This window comes from Melanostigma gelatinosum, assembly GCF_949748355.1.
Source record: "Melanostigma gelatinosum genome assembly, chromosome: 15".
Lineage (NCBI taxonomy): Eukaryota > Metazoa > Chordata > Actinopteri > Perciformes > Zoarcidae > Melanostigma > Melanostigma gelatinosum.
The window spans coordinates 14,586,998-14,609,143 of NC_136648.1; the positions used below are offsets into that span (position 1 = coordinate 14,586,998).

The 22,146-nt window shown below is 44.8% G+C and overlaps 2 protein-coding genes across 4 annotated transcripts; both read right to left on the reverse strand.

Annotated features, from left to right (window-relative positions):
• Nucleotides 1–307: 307 nt before the first annotated feature.
• Nucleotides 308–11,690, reverse strand: LOC306789830 (calmodulin-regulated spectrin-associated protein 2-like; the record flags this gene model as incomplete). Its single annotated transcript, XM_079285897.1, has 18 exons — nucleotides 11,535–11,690; nucleotides 10,121–10,290; nucleotides 9,859–9,942; nucleotides 9,492–9,675; nucleotides 8,690–9,413; nucleotides 6,909–7,045; nucleotides 6,561–6,775; nucleotides 6,378–6,477; nucleotides 5,650–5,728; nucleotides 5,505–5,608; nucleotides 4,703–5,426; nucleotides 2,965–3,101; nucleotides 2,617–2,831; nucleotides 2,434–2,533; nucleotides 1,725–1,784; nucleotides 901–1,016; nucleotides 694–812; nucleotides 308–607 (listed from the first exon to the last, which is right to left on the reverse strand). Exons 3-18 carry the CDS (start codon nucleotides 9,926–9,928, stop codon nucleotides 308–310), a joined length of 3,384 nt encoding a protein of 1,127 aa, XP_079142023.1. The 5' UTR covers nucleotides 9,929–9,942; nucleotides 10,121–10,290; nucleotides 11,535–11,690.
• A 1,195-nt stretch (nucleotides 11,691–12,885) lies between these two features.
• Nucleotides 12,886–21,915, reverse strand: LOC306789660 (calmodulin-regulated spectrin-associated protein 2-like). Of its 3 annotated transcripts, XM_079285721.1 has the most exons (12): nucleotides 21,769–21,915; nucleotides 20,351–20,520; nucleotides 20,089–20,172; nucleotides 19,722–19,905; nucleotides 18,920–19,643; nucleotides 17,224–17,360; nucleotides 16,876–17,090; nucleotides 16,693–16,792; nucleotides 15,984–16,043; nucleotides 15,160–15,275; nucleotides 14,953–15,071; nucleotides 12,886–14,866 (listed from the first exon to the last, which is right to left on the reverse strand). In XM_079285721.1, exons 3-12 carry the CDS (start codon nucleotides 20,156–20,158, stop codon nucleotides 14,567–14,569), a joined length of 2,025 nt encoding a protein of 674 aa, XP_079141847.1. In that variant the 5' UTR covers nucleotides 20,159–20,172; nucleotides 20,351–20,520; nucleotides 21,769–21,915; the 3' UTR covers nucleotides 12,886–14,566. The 3 variants fall into 3 exon arrangements, with proteins under 3 accessions (XP_079141847.1, XP_079141845.1, XP_079141846.1); XM_079285719.1 differs by having other exon boundaries at nucleotides 18,920–19,905; XM_079285720.1 differs by lacking the exon at nucleotides 15,984–16,043 and having other exon boundaries at nucleotides 18,920–19,905.
• Nucleotides 21,916–22,146: the final 231 nt, after the last annotated feature.

The following is a 22,146-nucleotide window of genomic DNA, read 5'->3' on the forward strand; positions in this document are numbered from 1 at the left end:
GCTTCAGTGGTTCAACTAGGTAAGGCATTGGTCCGCCTTTTGTTTTCTTATCCTTTTTTTTGGCACGTGAGAACATTGATACACATGCTGACAGGTAAACACTTGTGTCCCGTTCAATTAGTCCAGAGCGTAACAGTCAACTCTGTAACAACAATGTCTGTGAGGCCCACTTGTGTTCTACATTCCAGTTGTGAAATATTACAGTGAGACCATGTGTCCTTTCAATGAAAATGTAAAACTAACACACACAAATGATCCTGTGCTCGTTCCAGAGAAGCGTGTCCAAATCTTGCCCGGCCGTCTGGTGCTACTTAGTGTGCAGTTTTTTGGGCGTGGCCTGCTTCTTGGTTTGCCACAGATGGCTGGCGATGGTGATGGCGTCCACACTGGCGGACATGGTTTTGGCCGGGATCAGGCTGAACTGCTTTCTGTCCGAGTTGTACTTATACAGGCCCTCGATCATCTTGATCGTGATGCTCTTCGGCCCGATGCCGGCCAGTTTGGTGATCTCCTCTGTCTCCGGGCAGTAGGCGTACACGGACCTGAACTGGCATCCGGCGTCACGGAACAACAGAAGGAAGTTATTGGCTTCGGATTTCTCGATTTCCTGCACAAAACCAAAGAGAAAAGTCATCGTTTAGTGCAGCATATTTCATGCAGAAAAACACAGACACACGTATTTGCAAAACATACATCAAGTATCTTGTTCTTCTGGCCTTCGTTGACCTTGCCAGCCAGGCAGCAGTGAGCCAGGGCATTCTGGATGATGTACTTGTTGGACTTGGCACTCGGCTCCTTGTATAGTTTAGGTCCTGTGGGAAGAAAGCCCGCGCATGAGATTGCAAAAATCTCTGTGTAAATCTCGACAAACTATGTAATAATTGCAGGTATGTCTTCTACCTGTGTACTCATTGTTGGAGGGAGTGGATGAGGTGGTGGAGTCGTTTTCCCAATCCTTCTCTCCGTTGCGACCATCAGTCGAAGGACAAGAAGAAAAACCTTCTGCAGAGTCCGGCCTGGAGACGATCACATACAGACCGACAAATGACACGCGGACATGACAAAAACCCACAACAAACACGAAAAGGTTGATGCACATAAGCATGTATGGAAGCGTATGCCGACAGATTGCACAAACAGCCATGCACACACAGTTATTAAACACACACACATACACAGAGAGAGAGATGTGGTAAAACAAGGTCAGACGTTGTGACATAATTCTCAAACCCTGCCTGTTGTCTTGCATTACATCACACTGAACCGACCCAGCTGTGCAGCGAGACGCAGAGAGGCCTGTTCAGCCAAGCAAAGTCTCAGTGATGTCTTTATGGTTTCTGTGAGGCATGAGCTCAGGTACTTGTGGAGGAAACAGCAAACACAGCGGTGAAAGGCAGAGCAGCCAACAGAAGAGAAGAGAGAAAAGAGCAGCCGGAGAACAATACTGCGAAACAGCGGAAGAGGATAGAGAGCAGGAGAACCGAGGCGAAAACATCTCAGCCACACAGGTCCCATATGTACGTCGATGCAGAAGCAAAACAAACGGCAGTGATGTCATTTGTCAAATGATTTCACTGTTGACAAATCCGTCTACTTTTTATGTGAGTCTGTGTTGAAAGAACGTCGGATGAAAATCAGGCTTAAGTCACATGGAGCTAATTCTACATGAAGCCACATCCGGTTCACTTTGTCTGTTGAATCACTTTTTTCGGAGCATTACTAACCTTCCCTTTCTTTCTTTGGGGGAGCTTAGAAAGAACGGGATATGGGCTAGTTTATTGCCTCTGAGGGACGCATGCAAAATAGAGGGAGAAATGAGAGAGGGATACAAGAGAATCAAGAGTGTAAGCCTCATAAAAGTCAAGACTTAACAATTAAGAAAAAATAACTTAAACGTCATAAAACACCCCGTGACATTAAAGCCACGGCAGAGTATATGATATCTGGGTGTCACAAATGAAATATGGGGTTGTGAAGTTTTACAATTTTAATTGTGGTGGAAATAAACTCAGGGACTGTGAACTGCACAAACCCACTGCAATATTACAAAAGGTAAAAATGAAAGAAGTAATTCTGAACTACTTGTTGTAGTTAAACAGATATTATAAACATACATGACTAGTGTGATACTGTGAGATCTATACTTCTTCTTCTGCTACACAAGAATAAAATACTGTTGAAAGGAACTTAAAGACAAGATTGATGAAAACGGCCTGACAGCTTCAACTGTGTCATCTTGGTTGTTGGTAAATTATTACGTGACAATTGTAACATTTCTTTATATTATGTTTCCCCCTAAAACAGAGGCGTAGTTCTTTGGGTTTTATTGACAAAGGCAGGTGCAGACAGAGTATTTGTGCTTTGTGATTTGTAAATCAAGAGCAAGGTAAGAGAGTCTAGAATCCACGCTACAGGCACAGAGTGGGTTCTTACCTGCTGTTCTTCCTGTTATTTGGGTGGTCTCTGTCGTGGTCAGCCAGATTGAGAGACGCCAAAGAAACACTCGACACTGAGAATCCTCGAGGACGCACCCCTGCAACACAAGGAACGCTCAAGCACGGCTCAGTAATGCAGCCAGAAGTGTGTGTTTGTGCATACGCTTTGTATGTTGCTCACCTGTGGCTCTCACGGGGGGCGTAGGCGACTCCATGACGTCCCTGTGGATGGACTTGGGCCGCGGCTTCTTCTTCAGGCTTCCAGATCGGGGCTTGATGACCTCGTCCATGTTCTCCTCCAGCTTGAGCTGGTTCCTCCTCAAAAACTCGTGCTTGATGTAATCCCTCCTCGCCTTCTCATTATCCTTCTTCTGCAGCTCCTCCTCTGCTTTCAACCTGGAGCAGGAGACAGAGGTACAGATGTATTGTGTGACTGCACACTCAAGTTCAAAAGACACACTGTATGTGTTGATGCTACAGACATGGGGACAGTGTTAGCGTTGGCAAAAAGAGTCAAAGTAAAACAGACCGTGCAGACTCCTTCTTCTGCTCCTGGTCCAGCTCCTGCTGTTGCTTCTTCACCTGAGTCTCCTTCTCCCTCCGAAGCCTCTTCTCCAGCAGAGCTGCTTTCTTTGCTGCCATGTCCTCCTCCCCTTTCACATCATCCTGGTGTTTAAACGGGTGGGGAACACACAAAATAGATGGAGAGATATTTCCACTGCATCTTTAATACTTTCATGAAAAGCTGGCAGTCCTGTTAACTCAGCAGATTAATTATTACCGTGTATTAAGATTCTTCCTGTCGGTGCTACCTGCATATAGCACCATAAGGCTGTATACACTGTATTATTAACGAGAAGTTAATAATACAGTGTATAACAAGTGTATACCGAGGAGTTAAACTTCAGTTGAAAAGCACGTTTTCACAGCAGACATTGTGACTTGTCAAAAATGTTAAAACAATTAGATGGGAATATTGAATTAAAAATCTGTGATGATAAAATGTAAAGGGTTTTTTAGCCAAAATTCCTCTGGGTTCTGATCCATCATAAAATAACACGGAGACGACATATTGACGATATTAATGGGACAATTTCAAATTCAATAGCAATACCGTATAAATCTATAATGTATGAACTTATAAAGCTTGCATATCATTTATTGCTCACTTATACTTCCTCACATATCTTATTGTGTGGAGGTCAACCTATAAAACATTTATCAATTCAACAGCCTTGTTACAAAACCGAGCTATACCTCTTATGAATAAGGCTGGTTATTATGATCACACAAATCCATTGTTTCTAAAATCTCATGTTATGAAATTCAATGAGTTGGTGTCTTATAAAATAATGCAAACAATGTTCAGAGCTAAAGCAAAGTCACTGCCAGACTTAGCTAATGACGTGCTAACGTTAGCTAATGACGTGCTAACGTTAGCTAATGACGTGCTAACGTTAGCTAATGACGTGCTAACGTTAGCTAATGACGTGATAACGTTAGCTAATGACGTGCTAACGTTAGCTAATGACGTGCTAACGTTAGCTAATGACGTGCTAACGTTAGCTAATGACGTACTAACGTTAGCTAATGACGTGATAACGTTAGCTAATGACGTGCTAACGTTAGCTAATGACGTGATAACGTTAGCTAATGACGTGATAACGTTAGCTAATGACGTGATAACGTTAGCTAATGACGTGCTAACGTTAGCTAATGACGTGCTAACGTTAGCTAATGACGTGCTAACGTTAGCTAATGACGTGCTAACGTTAGCTAATGACGTGCTAACGTTAGCTAATGACGTGCTAACGTTAGCTAATGACGTGCTAACATAACGTACGCAGCTCTGCAGGTTTTTACCATGTTTTTATGAATGGCCAGTCTGTGTTCGAGGCCCGGGACTGGGCGAAGGGGTACGGAGCCATCACTAATGTTACCAGTGCCACCTGTTCCTTTCATTTATGACGAGTCAAAATGTCTGCTGTCAAAAAGTTTGTTATAAATGTGATTCTCGCATGGCCAGCAAGATTTATGCTTGCAAGTTCGCTAAGATGGACAGACCTTTGACTGGAAGAAAAGACAAACTGGTGATCATCATGGGAACATCAGTCCAACATATTAAAAAGCCTGTCTTGGTCTTGAGTTGCAATGGAGTCTTGTGTTCAAAGCCTTTAAACATGTTGACTCTATTTCACACAAAAGCTATTTCATGGATTTTCTTAAGACATTGGGAAGATCAAAACAATTCTGTCGCTCCAGCTCACCTTGAAGAAGAATCCACAGCACATCTTTTGGTCTTTTCCATACGTGTCTCCTCCTGCCTCTCCCTCTCCTTCGCCGTCTCCCGTCGTCTCCTTGCTGCCGGGTCGTCCTTCTGGAGGTTTCAGCCCAGACAGAGTCACCTCCACCAGGTGTCTTCTGTCCTGGGGCTCTCCCTTGACCCGGCTGCCTGTGGGCCCTTGGATCTCAGACACCGGTTGACACAACACCTCTGACGACTGTGTTTGCTTGACTTCGCCCTTTCTTTTCTCCTGTCGCTCGTCTTCCTTCTCTTTGGCTGCTTCTTCAGTAGACAGCTGAGGAGTGCCAGCACTCTTCTTTACCACTACGTCTTCTTTGTCCTGAGTGTTTTCTTTGTTGTCCTTGGTCTCTTCGTTCCTGCTTTCCAGAGGCCCCTCGTCGTGGCCCAGGTACGCAAACGGGCTGTCCTGGTTTTGGCTGGGGGTGAAACGTCTTAGTCTGGGTATGCTGTCCACTGAGGTCTGGGTGTTGAGCATTCGACTGAAAGGTGTGACCTTCAGATCATTTGGTCGTGGAGTCCTGGGTGTCCTGGCATGGAAGGAGGCCGGACGGCGCTTGATGCCAGCAGGGGAACGGTTGGGAGTGCGAGGAGAGCCGGAAGAAGAAAGGATGGGAGACAAAGACCCAACCGAGCCTCGTGCTGATCCCCGGCCCGTTACACTGCTGCTACGCAACTCGCGGAGCTGCCTGTGTGGAAGAGAACGCACACGGTCCTGTATGTGTTCACAAACAAAATATATCTTTTTCTTTGTCATGAAGTGATACCTGTGCGGAGATGGAGCAGGAGGAGGAATGACCCAGGATTGTTGCTGTTGCTCTCTCATGGACATGATCGTCTCCTGCTGCTGGGCCAAACGCTGCATCTCTGTCTGCAGGAAGCCCAACGACGTGTTCAGCCTCTCAATGGAGCGAGTGTATTCCGTGAGGTCGATTTCTTTCTTTCTTTGGGGGAGCTTAGAAAGAACGGGATATGGGCTAGTTTATTGCCTCTGAGGGACGCATGCAAAATAGAGGGAGAAATGAGAGAGGGATACAAGAGAATCAAGAGTGTAAGCCTCATAAAAGTCAAGACTTAACAATTAAGAAAAAATAACTTAAACGTCATAAAACACCCCGTGACATTAAAGCCACGGCAGAGTATATGATATCTGGGTGTCACAAATGAAATATGGGGTTGTGAAGTTTTACAATTTTAATTGTGGTGGAAATAAACGGAGGGACTGTGAACTGCACAAACCCACTGCAATATTACAAAAGGTAAAAATGAAAGAAGTAATTCTGAACTACTTGTTGTAGTTAAACAGATATTATAAACATACATGACTAGTGTGATACTGTGAGATCTATACTTCTTCTTCTGCTACACAAGAATAAAATACTGTTGAAAGGAACTTAAAGACAAGATTGATGAAAACGGCCTGACAGCTTCAACTGTGTCATCTTGGTTGTTGGTAAATTATTACGTGACAATTGTAACATTTCTTTATATTATGTTTCCCCCTAAAACAGAGGCGTAGTTCTTTGGGTTTTATTGACAAAGGCAGGTGCAGACAGAGTATTTGTGCTTTGTGATTTGTAAATCAAGAGCAAGGTAAGAGAGTCTAGAATCCACGCTACAGGCACAGAGTGGGTTCTTACCTGCTGTTCTTCCTGTTATTTGGGTGGTCTCTGTCGTGGTCAGCCAGATTGAGAGACGCCAAAGAAACACTCGACACTGAGAATCCTCGAGGACGCACCCCTGCAACACAAGGAACGCTCAAGCACGGCTCAGTAATGCAGCCAGAAGTGTGTGTTTGTGCATACGCTTTGTATGTTGCTCACCTGTGGCTCTCACGGGGGGCGTAGGCGACTCCATGACGTCCCTGTGGATGGACTTGGGCCGCGGCTTCTTCTTCAGGCTTCCAGATCGGGGCTTGATGACCTCGTCCATGTTCTCCTCCAGCTTGAGCTGGTTCCTCCTCAAAAACTCGTGCTTGATGTAATCCCTCCTCGCCTTCTCATTATCCTTCTTCTGCAGCTCCTCCTCTGCTTTCAACCTGGAGCAGGAGACAGAGGTACAGATGTATTGTGTGACTGCACACTCAAGTTCAAAAGACACACTGTATGTGTTGATGCTACAGACATGGGGACAGTGTTAGCGTTGGCAAAAAGAGTCAAAGTAAAACAGACCGTGCAGACTCCTTCTTCTGCTCCTGGTCCAGCTCCTGCTGTTGCTTCTTCACCTGAGTCTCCTTCTCCCTCCGAAGCCTCTTCTCCAGCAGAGCTGCTTTCTTTGCTGCCATGTCCTCCTCCCCTTTCACATCATCCTGGTGTTTAAACGGGTGGGGAACACACAAAATAGATGGAGAGATATTTCCACTGCATCTTTAATACTTTCATGAAAAGCTGGCAGTCCTGTTAACTCAGCAGATTAATTATTACCGTGTATTAAGATTCTTCCTGTCGGTGCTACCTGCATATAGCACCATAAGGCTGTATACACTGTATTATTAACGAGAAGTTAATAATACAGTGTATAACAAGTGTATACCGAGGAGTTAAACTTCAGTTGAAAAGCACGTTTTCACAGCAGACATTGTGACTTGTCAAAAAATGTTAAAACAATTAGATGGGAATATTGAATTAAAAATCTGTGATGATAAAATGTAAAGGGTTTTTTAGCCAAAATTCCTCTGGGTTCTGATCCATCATAAAATAACACGGAGACGACATATTGACGATATTAATGGGACAATTTCAAATTCAATAGCAATACCGTATAAATCTATAATGTATGAACTTATAAAGCTTGCATATCATTTATTGCTCACTTATACTTCCTCACATATCTTATTGTGTGGAGGTCAACCTATAAAACATTTATCAATTCAACAGCCTTGTTACAAAACCGAGCTATACCTCTTATGAATAAGGCTGGTTATTATGATCACACAAATCCATTGTTTCTAAAATCTCATGTTATGAAATTCAATGAGTTGGTGTCTTATAAAATAATGCAAACAATGTTCAGAGCTAAAGCAAAGTCACTGCCAGACTTAGCTAATGACGTGCTAACGTTAGCTAATGACGTGCTAACGTTAGCTAATGACGTGCTAACGTTAGCTAATGACGTGCTAACGTTAGCTAATGACGTGATAACGTTAGCTAATGACGTGCTAACGTTAGCTAATGACGTGCTAACGTTAGCTAATGACGTGCTAACGTTAGCTAATGACGTGCTAACGTTAGCTAATGACGTGCTAACGTTAGCTAATGACGTACTAACGTTAGCTAATGACGTGATAACGTTAGCTAATGACGTGCTAACGTTAGCTAATGACGTGCTAACGTTAGCTAATGACGTGATAACGTTAGCTAATGACGTGATAACGTTAGCTAATGACGTGCTAACGTTAGCTAATGACGTGCTAACGTTAGCTAATGACGTGCTAATGTTAGCTAATGACGTGCTAACGTTAGCTAATGACGTGCTAACGTTAGCTAATGACGTGCTAACGTTAGCTAATGACGTGCTAACATAACGTACGCAGCTCTGCAGGTTTTTACCATGTTTTTATGAATGGCCAGTCTGTGTTCGAGGCCCGGGACTGGGCGAAGGGGTACGGAGCCATCACTAATGTTACCAGTGCCACCTGTTCCTTTCATTTATGACGAGTCAAAATGTCTGCTGTCAAAAAGTTTGTTATAAATGTGATTCTCGCATGGCCAGCAAGATTTATGCTTGCAAGTTCGCTAAGATGGACAGACCTTTGACTGGAAGAAAAGACAAACTGGTGATCATCATGGGAACATCAGTCCAACATATTAAAAAGCCTGTCTTGGTCTTGAGTTGCAATGGAGTCTTGTGTTCAAAGCCTTTAAACATGTTGACTCTATTTCACACAAAAGCTATTTCATGGATTTTCTTAAGACATTGGGAAGATCAAAACAATTCTGTCGCTCCAGCTCACCTTGAAGAAGAATCCACAGCACATCTTTTGGTCTTTTCCATACGTGTCTCCTCCTGCCTCTCCCTCTCCTTCGCCGTCTCCCGTCGTCTCCTTGCTGCCGGGTCGTCCTTCTGGAGGTTTCAGCCCAGACAGAGTCACCTCCACCAGGTGTCTTCTGTCCTGGGGCTCTCCCTTGACCCGGCTGCCTGTGGGCCCTTGGATCTCAGACACTGGTTGACACAACACCTCTGACGACTGTGTTTGCTTGACTTCGCCCTTTCTTTTCTCCTGTCGCTCGTCTTCCTTCTCTTTGGCTGCTTCTTCAGTAGACAGCTGAGGAGTGCCAGCACTCTTATTTACCACTACGTCTTCTTTGTCCTGAGTGTTTTCTTTGTTGTCCTTGGTCTCTTCGTTCCTGCTTTCCAGAGGCCCCTCGTCGTGGCCCAGGTACGCAAACGGGCTGTCCTGGTTTTGGCTGGGGGTGAAACGTCTTAGTCTGGGTATGCTGTCCACTGAGGTCTGGGTGTTGAGCATTCGACTGAAAGGTGTGACCTTCAGATCATTTGGTCGTGGAGTCCTGGGTGTCCTGGCATGGAAGGAGGCCGGACGGCGCTTGATGCCAGCAGGGGAACGGTTGGGAGTGCGAGGAGAGCCGGAAGAAGAAAGGATGGGAGACAAAGACCCAACCGAGCCTCGTGCTGATCCCCGGCCCGTTACACTGCTGCTACGCAACTCGCGGAGCTGCCTGTGTGGAAGAGAACGCACACGGTCCTGTATGTGTTCACAAACAAAATATATCTTTTTCTTTGTCATGAAGTGATACCTGTGCGGAGATGGAGCAGGAGGAGGAATGACCCAGGATTGTTGCTGTTGCTCTCTCATGGACATGATCGTCTCCTGCTGCTGGGCCAAACGCTGCATCTCTGTCTGCAGGAAGCCCAACGACGTGTTCAGCCTCTCAATGGAGCGAGTGTATTCCGTGAGGTCGATTTCTCCCGGAGACGCGCCTGTATCACCCACCACATTGCATGCACAGGTCAGTCAGTCATTTACCAATATGACTGAGCAACCATATCGAGACCGCCTGATAAGGAAAGTTCTCCCAAGCTGACTCTGTTGCAGTTCGTTTGTGGTCTGAAAGCTGCTGCTGTAGGCATCAACACAGGATACGTGAACCTGCACATACGGACCTTTTCCTGTCAAACTTATCCATGCACTCCAAAGGCTGAATGAACTGCAAGACCTCATCCCACTGGCCATCGAGCACCAGTTGCCTGAAACAGAGACAGTTCATTTTTTAAAACACAGGAAACACATTTTAAATGTCCCAAAAATATCATATAAATGTGGTTCTATAATGTATAACTGAAGAGCGAGGGATTTCCAGAATCTCTGATGAGGCGCGGCAGACCCAGACTGCACGTTGTGGTTACTGCCGTTGAGTTCACCTACCTGAGGAAGAGCATGTCGTCTGAGTAGAGCCCGTTGATGACGCCGCTCTCCTTCTCCAGAGCCAGCATGCTGATGTGCAACTTCCTGGAGTTGAGAAAGTCCAGGATCGCCTTGATGATCTCCACCTCCTTCACATTTATGGTTTCCTCCGCTGTCATGGTGACGACGGGCTGACAATGACGGACACACACACACACACACACACACACACACACGAAAACTAACAAAATCAGTTGAAGTTTGGTCCCAAGTCTTGAATAAAAGTGATTTTTTAAATATGTGCAACATGTAGAATACATCAATATCAGAAAATATCCCGATTGATATTGAGATAATGATTTCTGCCACATTGCCCAGCACTAGTAGCAAGTTGGAGGAAGCATCTGAAATGCATAAAAGTATAAGCATAGAGATCATCAGTGGCTCGACTGGAAAGCTCCTAAACATGCATGTGTGTACGCATCTGAAATGAATGCACACATCTCACACTGGCCTACTTCTCCTTTATGAACCCAAATGTACAGATTTCCATCCAAAATGCAGTCACACATCTCACATTCGTGTTAAATATTGATGGAGCAAAGGTGTACAAGGTGACAGCAGTGCAGTCTGTTGTGATTTGCAACAAGCTCTTGTTTGCGTACTGACTTTATCTTCAGGCTCCACCTAATCGAGTACATCAGGTGGTGTCCAGATGGACTGAGCCTCTGCTTAGGAGGTATTTGTATGCTCTTCAACCTTTGATTTATCTATCCTGCATCAAACATCTGACATATGACACGAGGAGTCCAGCTTTTCCTCGTCAGATGATCGTGAGCCATGTTCGTCCTTAATCACATTCCACATAAGTCTGATGAACACATAAGCTCGTACAGAGGCTGAGATGAAACAAAACAGCGACTTCTGTATTCAACTTAGCCTGAAAGGATGCACTCTCCTCCACATGTCATCGAAATATCTCTGATCTTATTGCCATGACAGTGAGTAGCCTCTCGTGCATCATGGCCATCTATCGATCAACAACTGCTACAAAACACAGACAAATCTATTCTGGCCAGCTGAGAAGTAATCAAACACACACACGCAAGCACTGCAGTCCTGCTAAGCTAGCATGAGAGGAGGCTAACAACACTGGCACTGAGCCTCAAGTCAAACAGCATAAGGAGCTTCGGCTACTTGTTGGCTTTGCATAGCTTCTGAATTGAACCACCGGATTACAGCAAAACCAACAAATAGCTGGTTACCGTTGGCGCTCATACAAAGCGGACTAATGCGGGTTGGTAGGAGGGGAGACCGAGTAGCTAGCCAGGCCGAAGGGGAGCGAGAGGCATCCTCCTGTGGTAGCTGGACGGGCGGGGTGCGCACTGACAGCTTCCTCTGGAACAACACGAGCAGTGCTGCGTTTAATGCTCACCTTGTTTCTAAAGATGCATGGGATGAAAAAAACAGTCCCCCGCGTGTTTCCTTTCGCTGTGGACAGACGCTGTCACGACGAGGTGTTGTCAGCGGTGTTTGTCTGTTGTCCTGTCTGTTCCTCGGCCTCTTCTGACTGCGTCCCCTCCCTGCTGGATCTTTCTCTGCCGCTCCGGTGCTGCCCAGCCCTGCCTGCTGCTGTCTGCGCACACACGCGCGCACGCGCGCGCGCGCACACACACACACACACACACTCAAACTTCACACCAGCAGCAAGAGCTCAACATGGTACTAGCAACAAATCAAATACGTACAGATGAATGAAGTGAGATGAACCTTGTCAGATGTCATGTGAGAATATTGTTTATGAATGAAACGGTGGCGTCCACAGAGGTTGAAATGGGGCCCTTTTCATCTGTTGTGCCAAAAAGCCCTTTTCAATTCATTTTTTTGAGGTACTTTTACTCCACTGTAAATACAAAATATAAATGAATTAATACATTATAATGTATCATTATGGATTAAGCTACAGAGTAGTGTATACAGTAGACATGAGCCCCATCTTTACCAGCGGTAACATTAGTAATCCTTACACAATGATATTATAGATATTATTCTGACATGAGCCATTCTGTATTAACAACACTTCAGGTATTTTGATTCCAGTACTTCTGTGCTTTTACTTCAGTAAGATTTTAAGAGCAGTACATTTACTTCCAAACCAATGGAAGACATTCGTGGACGTTGTTAGTCCTCTGTATGTCTGCAGTGTCCTGTTTTTGCATCAAACTTTATTTTTATAAGATTCCATTTGATTGATTTATTAGACAATTGTCTCCAAGATGTGTGAGAGGACATTTTGTTTTATTATCCCTAACAAAGGAATAAACAGCTTTCTCCAATTCAAACAATGTACTGGAAACACGTTCTAAATGACCTCAAACATGTCTTTGGCATTTCTGTCTTCTATTTTCTGTTAATTATCAGCCGACATACTGTAGACACCAATATATCTGCAATGAGCTAATATTGGCTGATACATGGGTCCAGCTGATTATCCATCAATACGATCAATATGAGGATATGAGGAAACACGTGCAGATTTTTTGAACACTATTTTCTGTTATATTTAACAGCCTTAAGTCTGTGGTATTCAGTGTCTTGCCACAGCAGGCTTCAGTCTGGACACAGATACACTACAAGTGTCCCTCCGATGGTCTGTGTGTGTGCAGCAGTAATGATGACACTGTCCTGTTATTTACTGAGCTCTGGTGGTAGAAGGATATCATGTCAGTTTAAATGAGGTTACTATTCCACCTAAATCAATCAACACAGGGATTTGAAACCATGAATACTGTTGATAGCTGGCATTTTAATAAAGCTCAAAGGAATAGAAAAACAAAATAAACCCATGAGCAGTTGCGCATATTTAGTAAATTGAACAAAAAATGAATTCAGAGTTGGAAAAAATACAATGGTTTTCTCAGTATGCTTTATGGATTTCATACAATACCACAATAAAACCTCATTAAGATTTCATACACCTTGCCTTTGCTTTCAACACACTTCCTTCAACGGCTGTACTGCTTCATTCGTACACACCTCCAACAGGTCAATGTCATTACAAAATATACTTCTATATGCCAAAATATATATGTACAGTGCCAACACATGCGGAAGGAACATGTGATCAAAAGTAATGTAAAAGTAAAGTAACAAGCATGACGGTCCTGACGACAGTGGACAGGGTCTTGGGGAAGCATCGTGGGTGAATTCATATATTTACAATCTACTTTGAGGGTAAACAAGCTCTAACAGTTAAGACAACATCCACATTAAAGTGGCTTTTTATGTGTTTGTTAGTTCCAACTGCAACATGGTCGATGGTGATTAGTCCAATTACGCTTAAACTGCACAGACTGATGACACAGGGTGGGACTTCCGTCTATATTCTACTACTGATGATCGTCTTACCAGTGATACTGTTGAGTGATCACACTTTTTGCATTTGTAGCATAATTAACGGCCCCAAAGGACAACATACAGATACACAGACGTGATAAATTATAAAAGCTACAAGCGGACTCGCTCATTTTGGATGGATCTGCCATCATATACAAACTTCACTTATATATACGTACAGTATATTATGTTTCTCTGAATAAAATCTAAGACGCCTTTCAGAATATCTTCGAAGCATGATCAAAATGAAATAAATTAAGAGTCTATAGCCGGTGCTTTCCAGAATTGTTTCACGGCGCTCCAGATGCTCAATACTCTCATCATTCCACACTTTTGGAAAGTAATTGCAATCGCCAGCTGAGGTACTTTCCTCACTCTTCACTATACACACACATACACAAATTTGAACTGTTTATACATTTTTCTGTCACATGTAAAAAAAAAAAGGAAAGAAAGCAAGAACTACAAAAACGTGCCTGTGTTGTGGAGCAGCACAATTCTCATTAAAAAATGCTGCCTCTACCTGATCACGGATCAGACAGGCCACCCTTGCAACAACCTGCCTGAGGGCGGCGTAATCTGATCCCAGACCTGCGAGTGCACACAAACTCTCCTTTATCACAACAGTCTTTTTTTTTTTAACAGGTGCTGACAAACTCACACCGACACTCACAGCGTATCCAAATGACACAAAACAAGCATAAGGCCACACATGATCAACTTATAGAAACCAAAGTGCCTCTTTGTGAGGCGTGACATTCAGTGCTTCAGTGGTTCAACTAGGTAAGGCATTGGTCCGCCTTTTGTTTTCTTCTCCTTTTTTTTGGCACGTGAGAACATTGATACACATGCTGACAGGTAAACACTTGTGTCCCGTTCAATTAGTCCAGAGCGTAACAGTCAACTCTGTAACAACAATGTCTGTGAGGCCCACTTGTGTTCTACATTCCAGTTGTGAAATATTACAGTGAGACCATGTGTCCTTTCAATGAAAATGTAAAACTAACACACACAAATGATCCTGTGCTCGTTCCAGAGAAGCGTGTCCAAATCTTGCCCGGCCGTCTGGTGCTACTTAGTGTGCAGTTTTTTGGGCGTGGCCTGCTTCTTGGTTTGCCACAGATGGCTGGCGATGGTGATGGCGTCCACACTGGCGGACATGGTTTTGGCCGGGATCAGGCTGAACTGCTTTCTGTCCGAGTTGTACTTATACAGGCCCTCGATCATCTTGATCGTGATGCTCTTCGGCCCGATGCCGGCCAGTTTGGTGATCTCCTCTGTCTCCGGGCAGTAGGCGTACACGGACCTGAACTGGCATCCGGCGTCACGGAACAACAGAAGGAAGTTATTGGCTTCGGATTTCTCGATTTCCTGCACAAAACCAAAGAGAAAAGTCATCGTTTAGTGCAGCATATTTCATGCAGAAAAACACAGACACACGTATTTGCAAAACATACATCAAGTATCTTGTTCTTCTGGCCTTCGTTGACCTTGCCAGCCAGGCAGCAGTGAGCCAGGGCATTCTGGATGATGTACTTGTTGGACTTGGCACTCGGCTCCTTGTATAGTTTAGGTCCTGTGGGAAGAAAGCCCGCGCATGAGATTGCAAAAATCTCTGTGTAAATCTCGACAAACTATGTAATAATTGCAGGTATGTCTTCTACCTGTGTACTCATTGTTGGAGGGAGTGGATGAGGTGGTGGAGTCGTTTTCCCAATCCTTCTCTCCGTTGCGACCATCAGTCGAAGGACAAGAAGAAAAACCTTCTGCAGAGTCCGGCCTGGAGACGATCACATACAGACCGACAAATGACACGCGGACATGACAAAAACCCACAACAAACACGAAAAGGTTGATGCACATAAGCATGTATGGAAGCGTATGCCGACAGATTGCACAAACAGCCATGCACACACAGTTATTAAACACACACACATACACAGAGAGAGAGATGTGGTAAAACAAGGTCAGACGTTGTGACATAATTCTCAAACCCTGCCTGTTGTCTTGCATTACATCACACTGAACCGACCCAGCTGTGCAGCGAGACGCAGAGAGGCCTGTTCAGCCAAGCAAAGTCTCAGTGATGTCTTTATGGTTTCTGTGAGGCATGAGCTCAGGTACTTGTGGAGGAAACAGCAAACACAGCGGTGAAAGGCAGAGCAGCCAACAGAAGAGAAGAGAGAAAAGAGCAGCCGGAGAACAATACTGCGAAACAGCGGAAGAGGATAGAGAGCAGGAGAACCGAGGCGAAAACATCTCAGCCACACAGGTCCCATATGTACGTCGATGCAGAAGCAAAACAAACGGCAGTGATGTCATTTGTCAAATGATTTCACTGTTGACAAATCCGTCTACTTTTTATGTGAGTCTGTGTTGAAAGAACGTCGGATGAAAATCAGGCTTAAGTCACATGGAGCTAATTCTACATGAAGCCACATCCGGTTCACTTTGTCTGTTGAATCACTTTTTTCGGAGCATTACTAACCTTCCCTTTCTTTCTTTGGGGGAGCTTAGAAAGAACGGGATATGGGCTAGTTTATTGCCTCTGAGGGACGCATGCAAAATAGAGGGAGAAATGAGAGAGGGATACAAGAGAATCAAGAGTGTAAGCCTCATAAAAGTCAAGACTTAACAATTAAGAAAAAATAACTTAAACGTCATAAAACACCCCGTGACATTAAAGCCACGGCAGAGTATATGATATCTGGGTGTCACAAATGAAATATGGGGTTGTGAAGTTTTACAATTTTAATTGTGGTGGAAATAAACTCAGGGACTGTGAACTGCACAAACCCACTGCAATATTACAAAAGGTAAAAATGAAAGAAGTAATTCTGAACTACTTGTTGTAGTTAAACAGATATTATAAACATACATGACTAGTGTGATACTGTGAGATCTATACTTCTTCTTCTGCTACACAAGAATAAAATACTGTTGAAAGGAACTTAAAGACAAGATTGATGAAAACGGCCTGACAGCTTCAACTGTGTCATCTTGGTTGTTGGTAAATTATTACGTGACAATTGTAACATTTCTTTATATTATGTTTCCCCCTAAAACAGAGGCGTAGTTCTTTGGGTTTTATTGACAAAGGCAGGTGCAGACAGAGTATTTGTGCTTTGTGATTTGTAAATCAAGAGCAAGGTAAGAGAGTCTAGAATCCACGCTACAGGCACAGAGTGGGTTCTTACCTGCTGTTCTTCCTGTTATTTGGGTGGTCTCTGTCGTGGTCAGCCAGATTGAGAGACGCCAAAGAAACACTCGACACTGAGAATCCTCGAGGACGCACCCCTGCAACACAAGGAACGCTCAAGCACGGCTCAGTAATGCAGCCAGAAGTGTGTGTTTGTGCATACGCTTTGTATGTTGCTCACCTGTGGCTCTCACGGGGGGCGTAGGCGACTCCATGACGTCCCTGTGGATGGACTTGGGCCGCGGCTTCTTCTTCAGGCTTCCAGATCGGGGCTTGATGACCTCGTCCATGTTCTCCTCCAGCTTGAGCTGGTTCCTCCTCAAAAACTCGTGCTTGATGTAATCCCTCCTCGCCTTCTCATTATCCTTCTTCTGCAGCTCCTCCTCTGCTTTCAACCTGGAGCAGGAGACAGAGGTACAGATGTATTGTGTGACTGCACACTCAAGTTCAAAAGACACACTGTATGTGTTGATGCTACAGACATGGGGACAGTGTTAGCGTTGGCAAAAAGAGTCAAAGTAAAACAGACCGTGCAGACTCCTTCTTCTGCTCCTGGTCCAGCTCCTGCTGTTGCTTCTTCACCTGAGTCTCCTTCTCCCTCCGAAGCCTCTTCTCCAGCAGAGCTGCTTTCTTTGCTGCCATGTCCTCCTCCCCTTTCACATCATCCTGGTGTTTAAACGGGTGGGGAACACACAAAATAGATGGAGAGATATTTCCACTGCATCTTTAATACTTTCATGAAAAGCTGGCAGTCCTGTTAACTCAGCAGATTAATTATTACCGTGTATTAAGATTCTTCCTGTCGGTGCTACCTGCATATAGCACCATAAGGCTGTATACACTGTATTATTAACGAGAAGTTAATAATACAGTGTATAACAAGTGTATACCGAGGAGTTAAACTTCAGTTGAAAAGCACGTTTTCACAGCAGACATTGTGACTTGTCAAAAATGTTAAAACAATTAGATGGGAATATTGAATTAAAAATCTGTGATGATAAAATGTAAAGGGTTTTTTAGCCAAAATTCCTCTGGGTTCTGATCCATCATAAAATAACACGGAGACGACATATTGACGATATTAATGGGACAATTTCAAATTCAATAGCAATACCGTATAAATCTATAATGTATGAACTTATAAAGCTTGCATATCATTTATTGCTCACTTATACTTCCTCACATATCTTATTGTGTGGAGGTCAACCTATAAAACATTTATCAATTCAACAGCCTTGTTACAAAACCGAGCTATACCTCTTATGAATAAGGCTGGTTATTATGATCACACAAATCCATTGTTTCTAAAATCTCATGTTATGAAATTCAATGAGTTGGTGTCTTATAAAATAATGCAAACAATGTTCAGAGCTAAAGCAAAGTCACTGCCAGACTTAGCTAATGACGTGCTAACGTTAGCTAATGACGTGCTAACGTTAGCTAATGACGTGCTAACGTTAGCTAATGACGTGCTAACGTTAGCTAATGACGTGCTAACGTTAGCTAATGACGTGCTAACGTTAGCTAATGACGTACTAACGTTAGCTAATGACGTGATAACGTTAGCTAATGACGTGCTAACGTTAGCTAATGACGTGCTAACGTTAGCTAATGACGTGATAACGTTAGCTAATGACGTGATAACGTTAGCTAATGACGTGCTAACGTTAGCTAATGACGTGCTAACGTTAGCTAATGACGTGCTAACGTTAGCTAATGACGTGCTAACGTTAGCTAATGACGTGCTAACGTTAGCTAATGACGTGCTAACGTTAGCTAATGACGTGCTAACATAACGTACGCAGCTCTGCAGGTTTTTACCATGTTTTTATGAATGGCCAGTCTGTGTTCGAGGCCCGGGACTGGGCGAAGGGGTACGGAGCCATCACTAATGTTACCAGTGCCACCTGTTCCTTTCATTTATGACGAGTCAAAATGTCTGCTGTCAAAAAGTTTGTTATAAATGTGATTCTCGCATGGCCAGCAAGATTTATGCTTGCAAGTTCGCTAAGATGGACAGACCTTTGACTGGAAGAAAAGACAAACTGGTGATCATCATGGGAACATCAGTCCAACATATTAAAAAGCCTGTCTTGGTCTTGAGTTGCAATGGAGTCTTGTGTTCAAAGCCTTTAAACATGTTGACTCTATTTCACACAAAAGCTATTTCATGGATTTTCTTAAGACATTGGGAAGATCAAAACAATTCTGTCGCTCCAGCTCACCTTGAAGAAGAATCCACAGCACATCTTTTGGTCTTTTCCATACGTGTCTCCTCCTGCCTCTCCCTCTCCTTCGCCGTCTCCCGTCGTCTCCTTGCTGCCGGGTCGTCCTTCTGGAGGTTTCAGCCCAGACAGAGTCACCTCCACCAGGTGTCTTCTGTCCTGGGGCTCTCCCTTGACCCGGCTGCCTGTGGGCCCTTGGATCTCAGACACCGGTTGACACAACACCTCTGACGACTGTGTTTGCTTGACTTCGCCCTTTCTTTTCTCCTGTCGCTCGTCTTCCTTCTCTTTGGCTGCTTCTTCAGTAGACAGCTGAGGAGTGCCAGCACTCTTCTTTACCACTACGTCTTCTTTGTCCTGAGTGTTTTCTTTGTTGTCCTTGGTCTCTTCGTTCCTGCTTTCCAGAGGCCCCTCGTCGTGGCCCAGGTACGCAAACGGGCTGTCCTGGTTTTGGCTGGGGGTGAAACGTCTTAGTCTGGGTATGCTGTCCACTGAGGTCTGGGTGTTGAGCATTCGACTGAAAGGTGTGACCTTCAGATCATTTGGTCGTGGAGTCCTGGGTGTCCTGGCATGGAAGGAGGCCGGACGGCGCTTGATGCCAGCAGGGGAACGGTTGGGAGTGCGAGGAGAGCCGGAAGAAGAAAGGATGGGAGACAAAGACCCAACCGAGCCTCGTGCTGATCCCCGGCCCGTTACACTGCTGCTACGCAACTCGCGGAGCTGCCTGTGTGGAAGAGAACGCACACGGTCCTGTATGTGTTCACAAACAAAATATATCTTTTTCTTTGTCATGAAGTGATACCTGTGCGGAGATGGAGCAGGAGGAGGAATGACCCAGGATTGTTGCTGTTGCTCTCTCATGGACATGATCGTCTCCTGCTGCTGGGCCAAACGCTGCATCTCTGTCTGCAGGAAGCCCAACGACGTGTTCAGCCTCTCAATGGAGCGAGTGTATTCCGTGAGGTCGATTTCTCCCGGAGACGCGCCTGTATCACCCACCACATTGCATGCACAGGTCAGTCAGTCATTTACCAATATGACTGAGCAACCATATCGAGACCGCCTGATAAGGAAAGTTCTCCCAAGCTGACTCTGTTGCAGTTCGTTTGTGGTCTGAAAGCTGCTGCTGTAGGCATCAACACAGGATACGTGAACCTGCACATACGGACCTTTTCCTGTCAAACTTATCCATGCACTCCAAAGGCTGAATGAACTGCAAGACCTCATCCCACTGGCCATCGAGCACCAGTTGCCTGAAACAGAGACAGTTCATTTTTTAAAACACAGGAAACACATTTTAAATGTCCCAAAAATATCATATAAATGTGGTTCTATAATGTATAACTGAAGAGCGAGGGATTTCCAGAATCTCTGATGAGGCGCGGCAGACCCAGACTGCACGTTGTGGTTACTGCCGTTGAGTTCACCTACCTGAGGAAGAGCATGTCGTCTGAGTAGAGCCCGTTGATGACGCCGCTCTCCTTCTCCAGAGCCAGCATGCTGATGTGCAACTTCCTGGAGTTGAGAAAGTCCAGGATCGCCTTGATGATCTCCACCTCCTTCACATTTATGGTTTCCTCCGCTGTCATGGTGACGACGGGCTGACAATGACGGACACACACACACACACACACACACACACACACACACGAAAACTAACAAAATCAGTTGAAGTTTGGTCCCAAGTCTTGAATAAAAGTGATTTTTTAAATATGTGCAACATGTAGAATACATCAATATCAGAAAATATCCCGATTGATATTGAGATAATGATTTCTGCCACATTGCCCAGCACTAGTAGCAAGTTGGAGGAAGCATCTGAAATGCATAAAAGTATAAGCATAGAGATCATCAGTGGCTCGACTGGAAAGCTCCTAAACATGCATGTGTGTACGCATCTGAAATGAATGCACACATCTCACACTGGCCTACTTCTCCTTTATGAACCCAAATGTACAGATTTCCATCCAAAATGCAGTCACACATCTCACATTCGTGTTAAATATTGATGGAGCAAAGGTGTACAAGGTGACAGCAGTGCAGTCTGTTGTGATTTGCAACAAGCTCTTGTTTGCGTACTGACTTTATCTTCAGGCTCCACCTAATCGAGTACATCAGGTGGTGTCCAGATGGACTGAGCCTCTGCTTAGGAGGTATTTGTATGCTCTTCAACCTTTGATTTATCTATCCTGCATCAAACATCTGACATATGACACGAGGAGTCCAGCTTTTCCTCGTCAGATGATCGTGAGCCATGTTCGTCCTTAATCACATTCCACATAAGTCTGATGAACACATAAGCTCGTACAGAGGCTGAGATGAAACAAAACAGCGACTTCTGTATTCAACTTAGCCTGAAAGGATGCACTCTCCTCCACATGTCATCGAAATATCTCTGATCTTATTGCCATGACAGTGAGTAGCCTCTCGTGCATCATGGCCATCTATCGATCAACAACTGCTACAAAACACAGACAAATCTATTCTGGCCAGCTGAGAAGTAATCAAACACACACACGCAAGCACTGCAGTCCTGCTAAGCTAGCATGAGAGGAGGCTAACAACACTGGCACTGAGCCTCAAGTCAAACAGCATAAGGAGCTTCGGCTACTTGTTGGCTTTGCATAGCTTCTGAATTGAACCACCGGATTACAGCAAAACCAACAAATAGCTGGTTACCGTTGGCGCTCATACAAAGCGGACTAATGCGGGTTGGTAGGAGGGGAGACCGAGTAGCTAGCCAGGCCGAAGGGGAGCGAGAGGCATCCTCCTGTGGTAGCTGGACGGGCGGGGTGCGCACTGACAGCTTCCTCTGGAACAACACGAGCAGTGCTGCGTTTAATGCTCACCTTGTTTCTAAAGATGCATGGGATGAAAAAAACAGTCCCCCGCGTGTTTCCTTTCGCTGTGGACAGACGCTGTCACGACGAGGTGTTGTCAGCGGTGTTTGTCTGTTGTCCTGTCTGTTCCTCGGCCTCTTCTGACTGCGTCCCCTCCCTGCTGGATCTTTCTCTGCCGCTCCGGTGCTGCCCAGCCCTGCCTGCTGCTGTCTGCGCACACACGCGCGCACGCGCGCGCGCGCACACACACACACACACACACACACACACTCAAACTTCACACCAGCAGCAAGAGCTCAACATGGTACTAGCAACAAATCAAATACGTACAGATGAATGAAGTGAGATGAACCTTGTCAGATGTCATGTGAGAATATTGTTTATGAA

Excerpts from the sequence above, each read along its gene's own strand:
- LOC306789660 (XM_079285719.1), bottom strand. The coding sequence starts at position 20,158 with ATGGCCAGTGGGATGAGGTCTTGCAGTTCATTCAGCCTTTGGAGTGCA. Across the intron at positions 17,091-17,223 it reads CAGAAGAAGGAGTCTGCACG|GTTGAAAGCAGAGGAGGAGC; the intron begins GTCTGTTTTACT and ends CTCCTGCTCCAG. Across the intron at positions 16,793-16,875 it reads GCCCCCCGTGAGAGCCACAG|GGGTGCGTCCTCGAGGATTC; the intron begins GTGAGCAACATA and ends CTTGTGTTGCAG.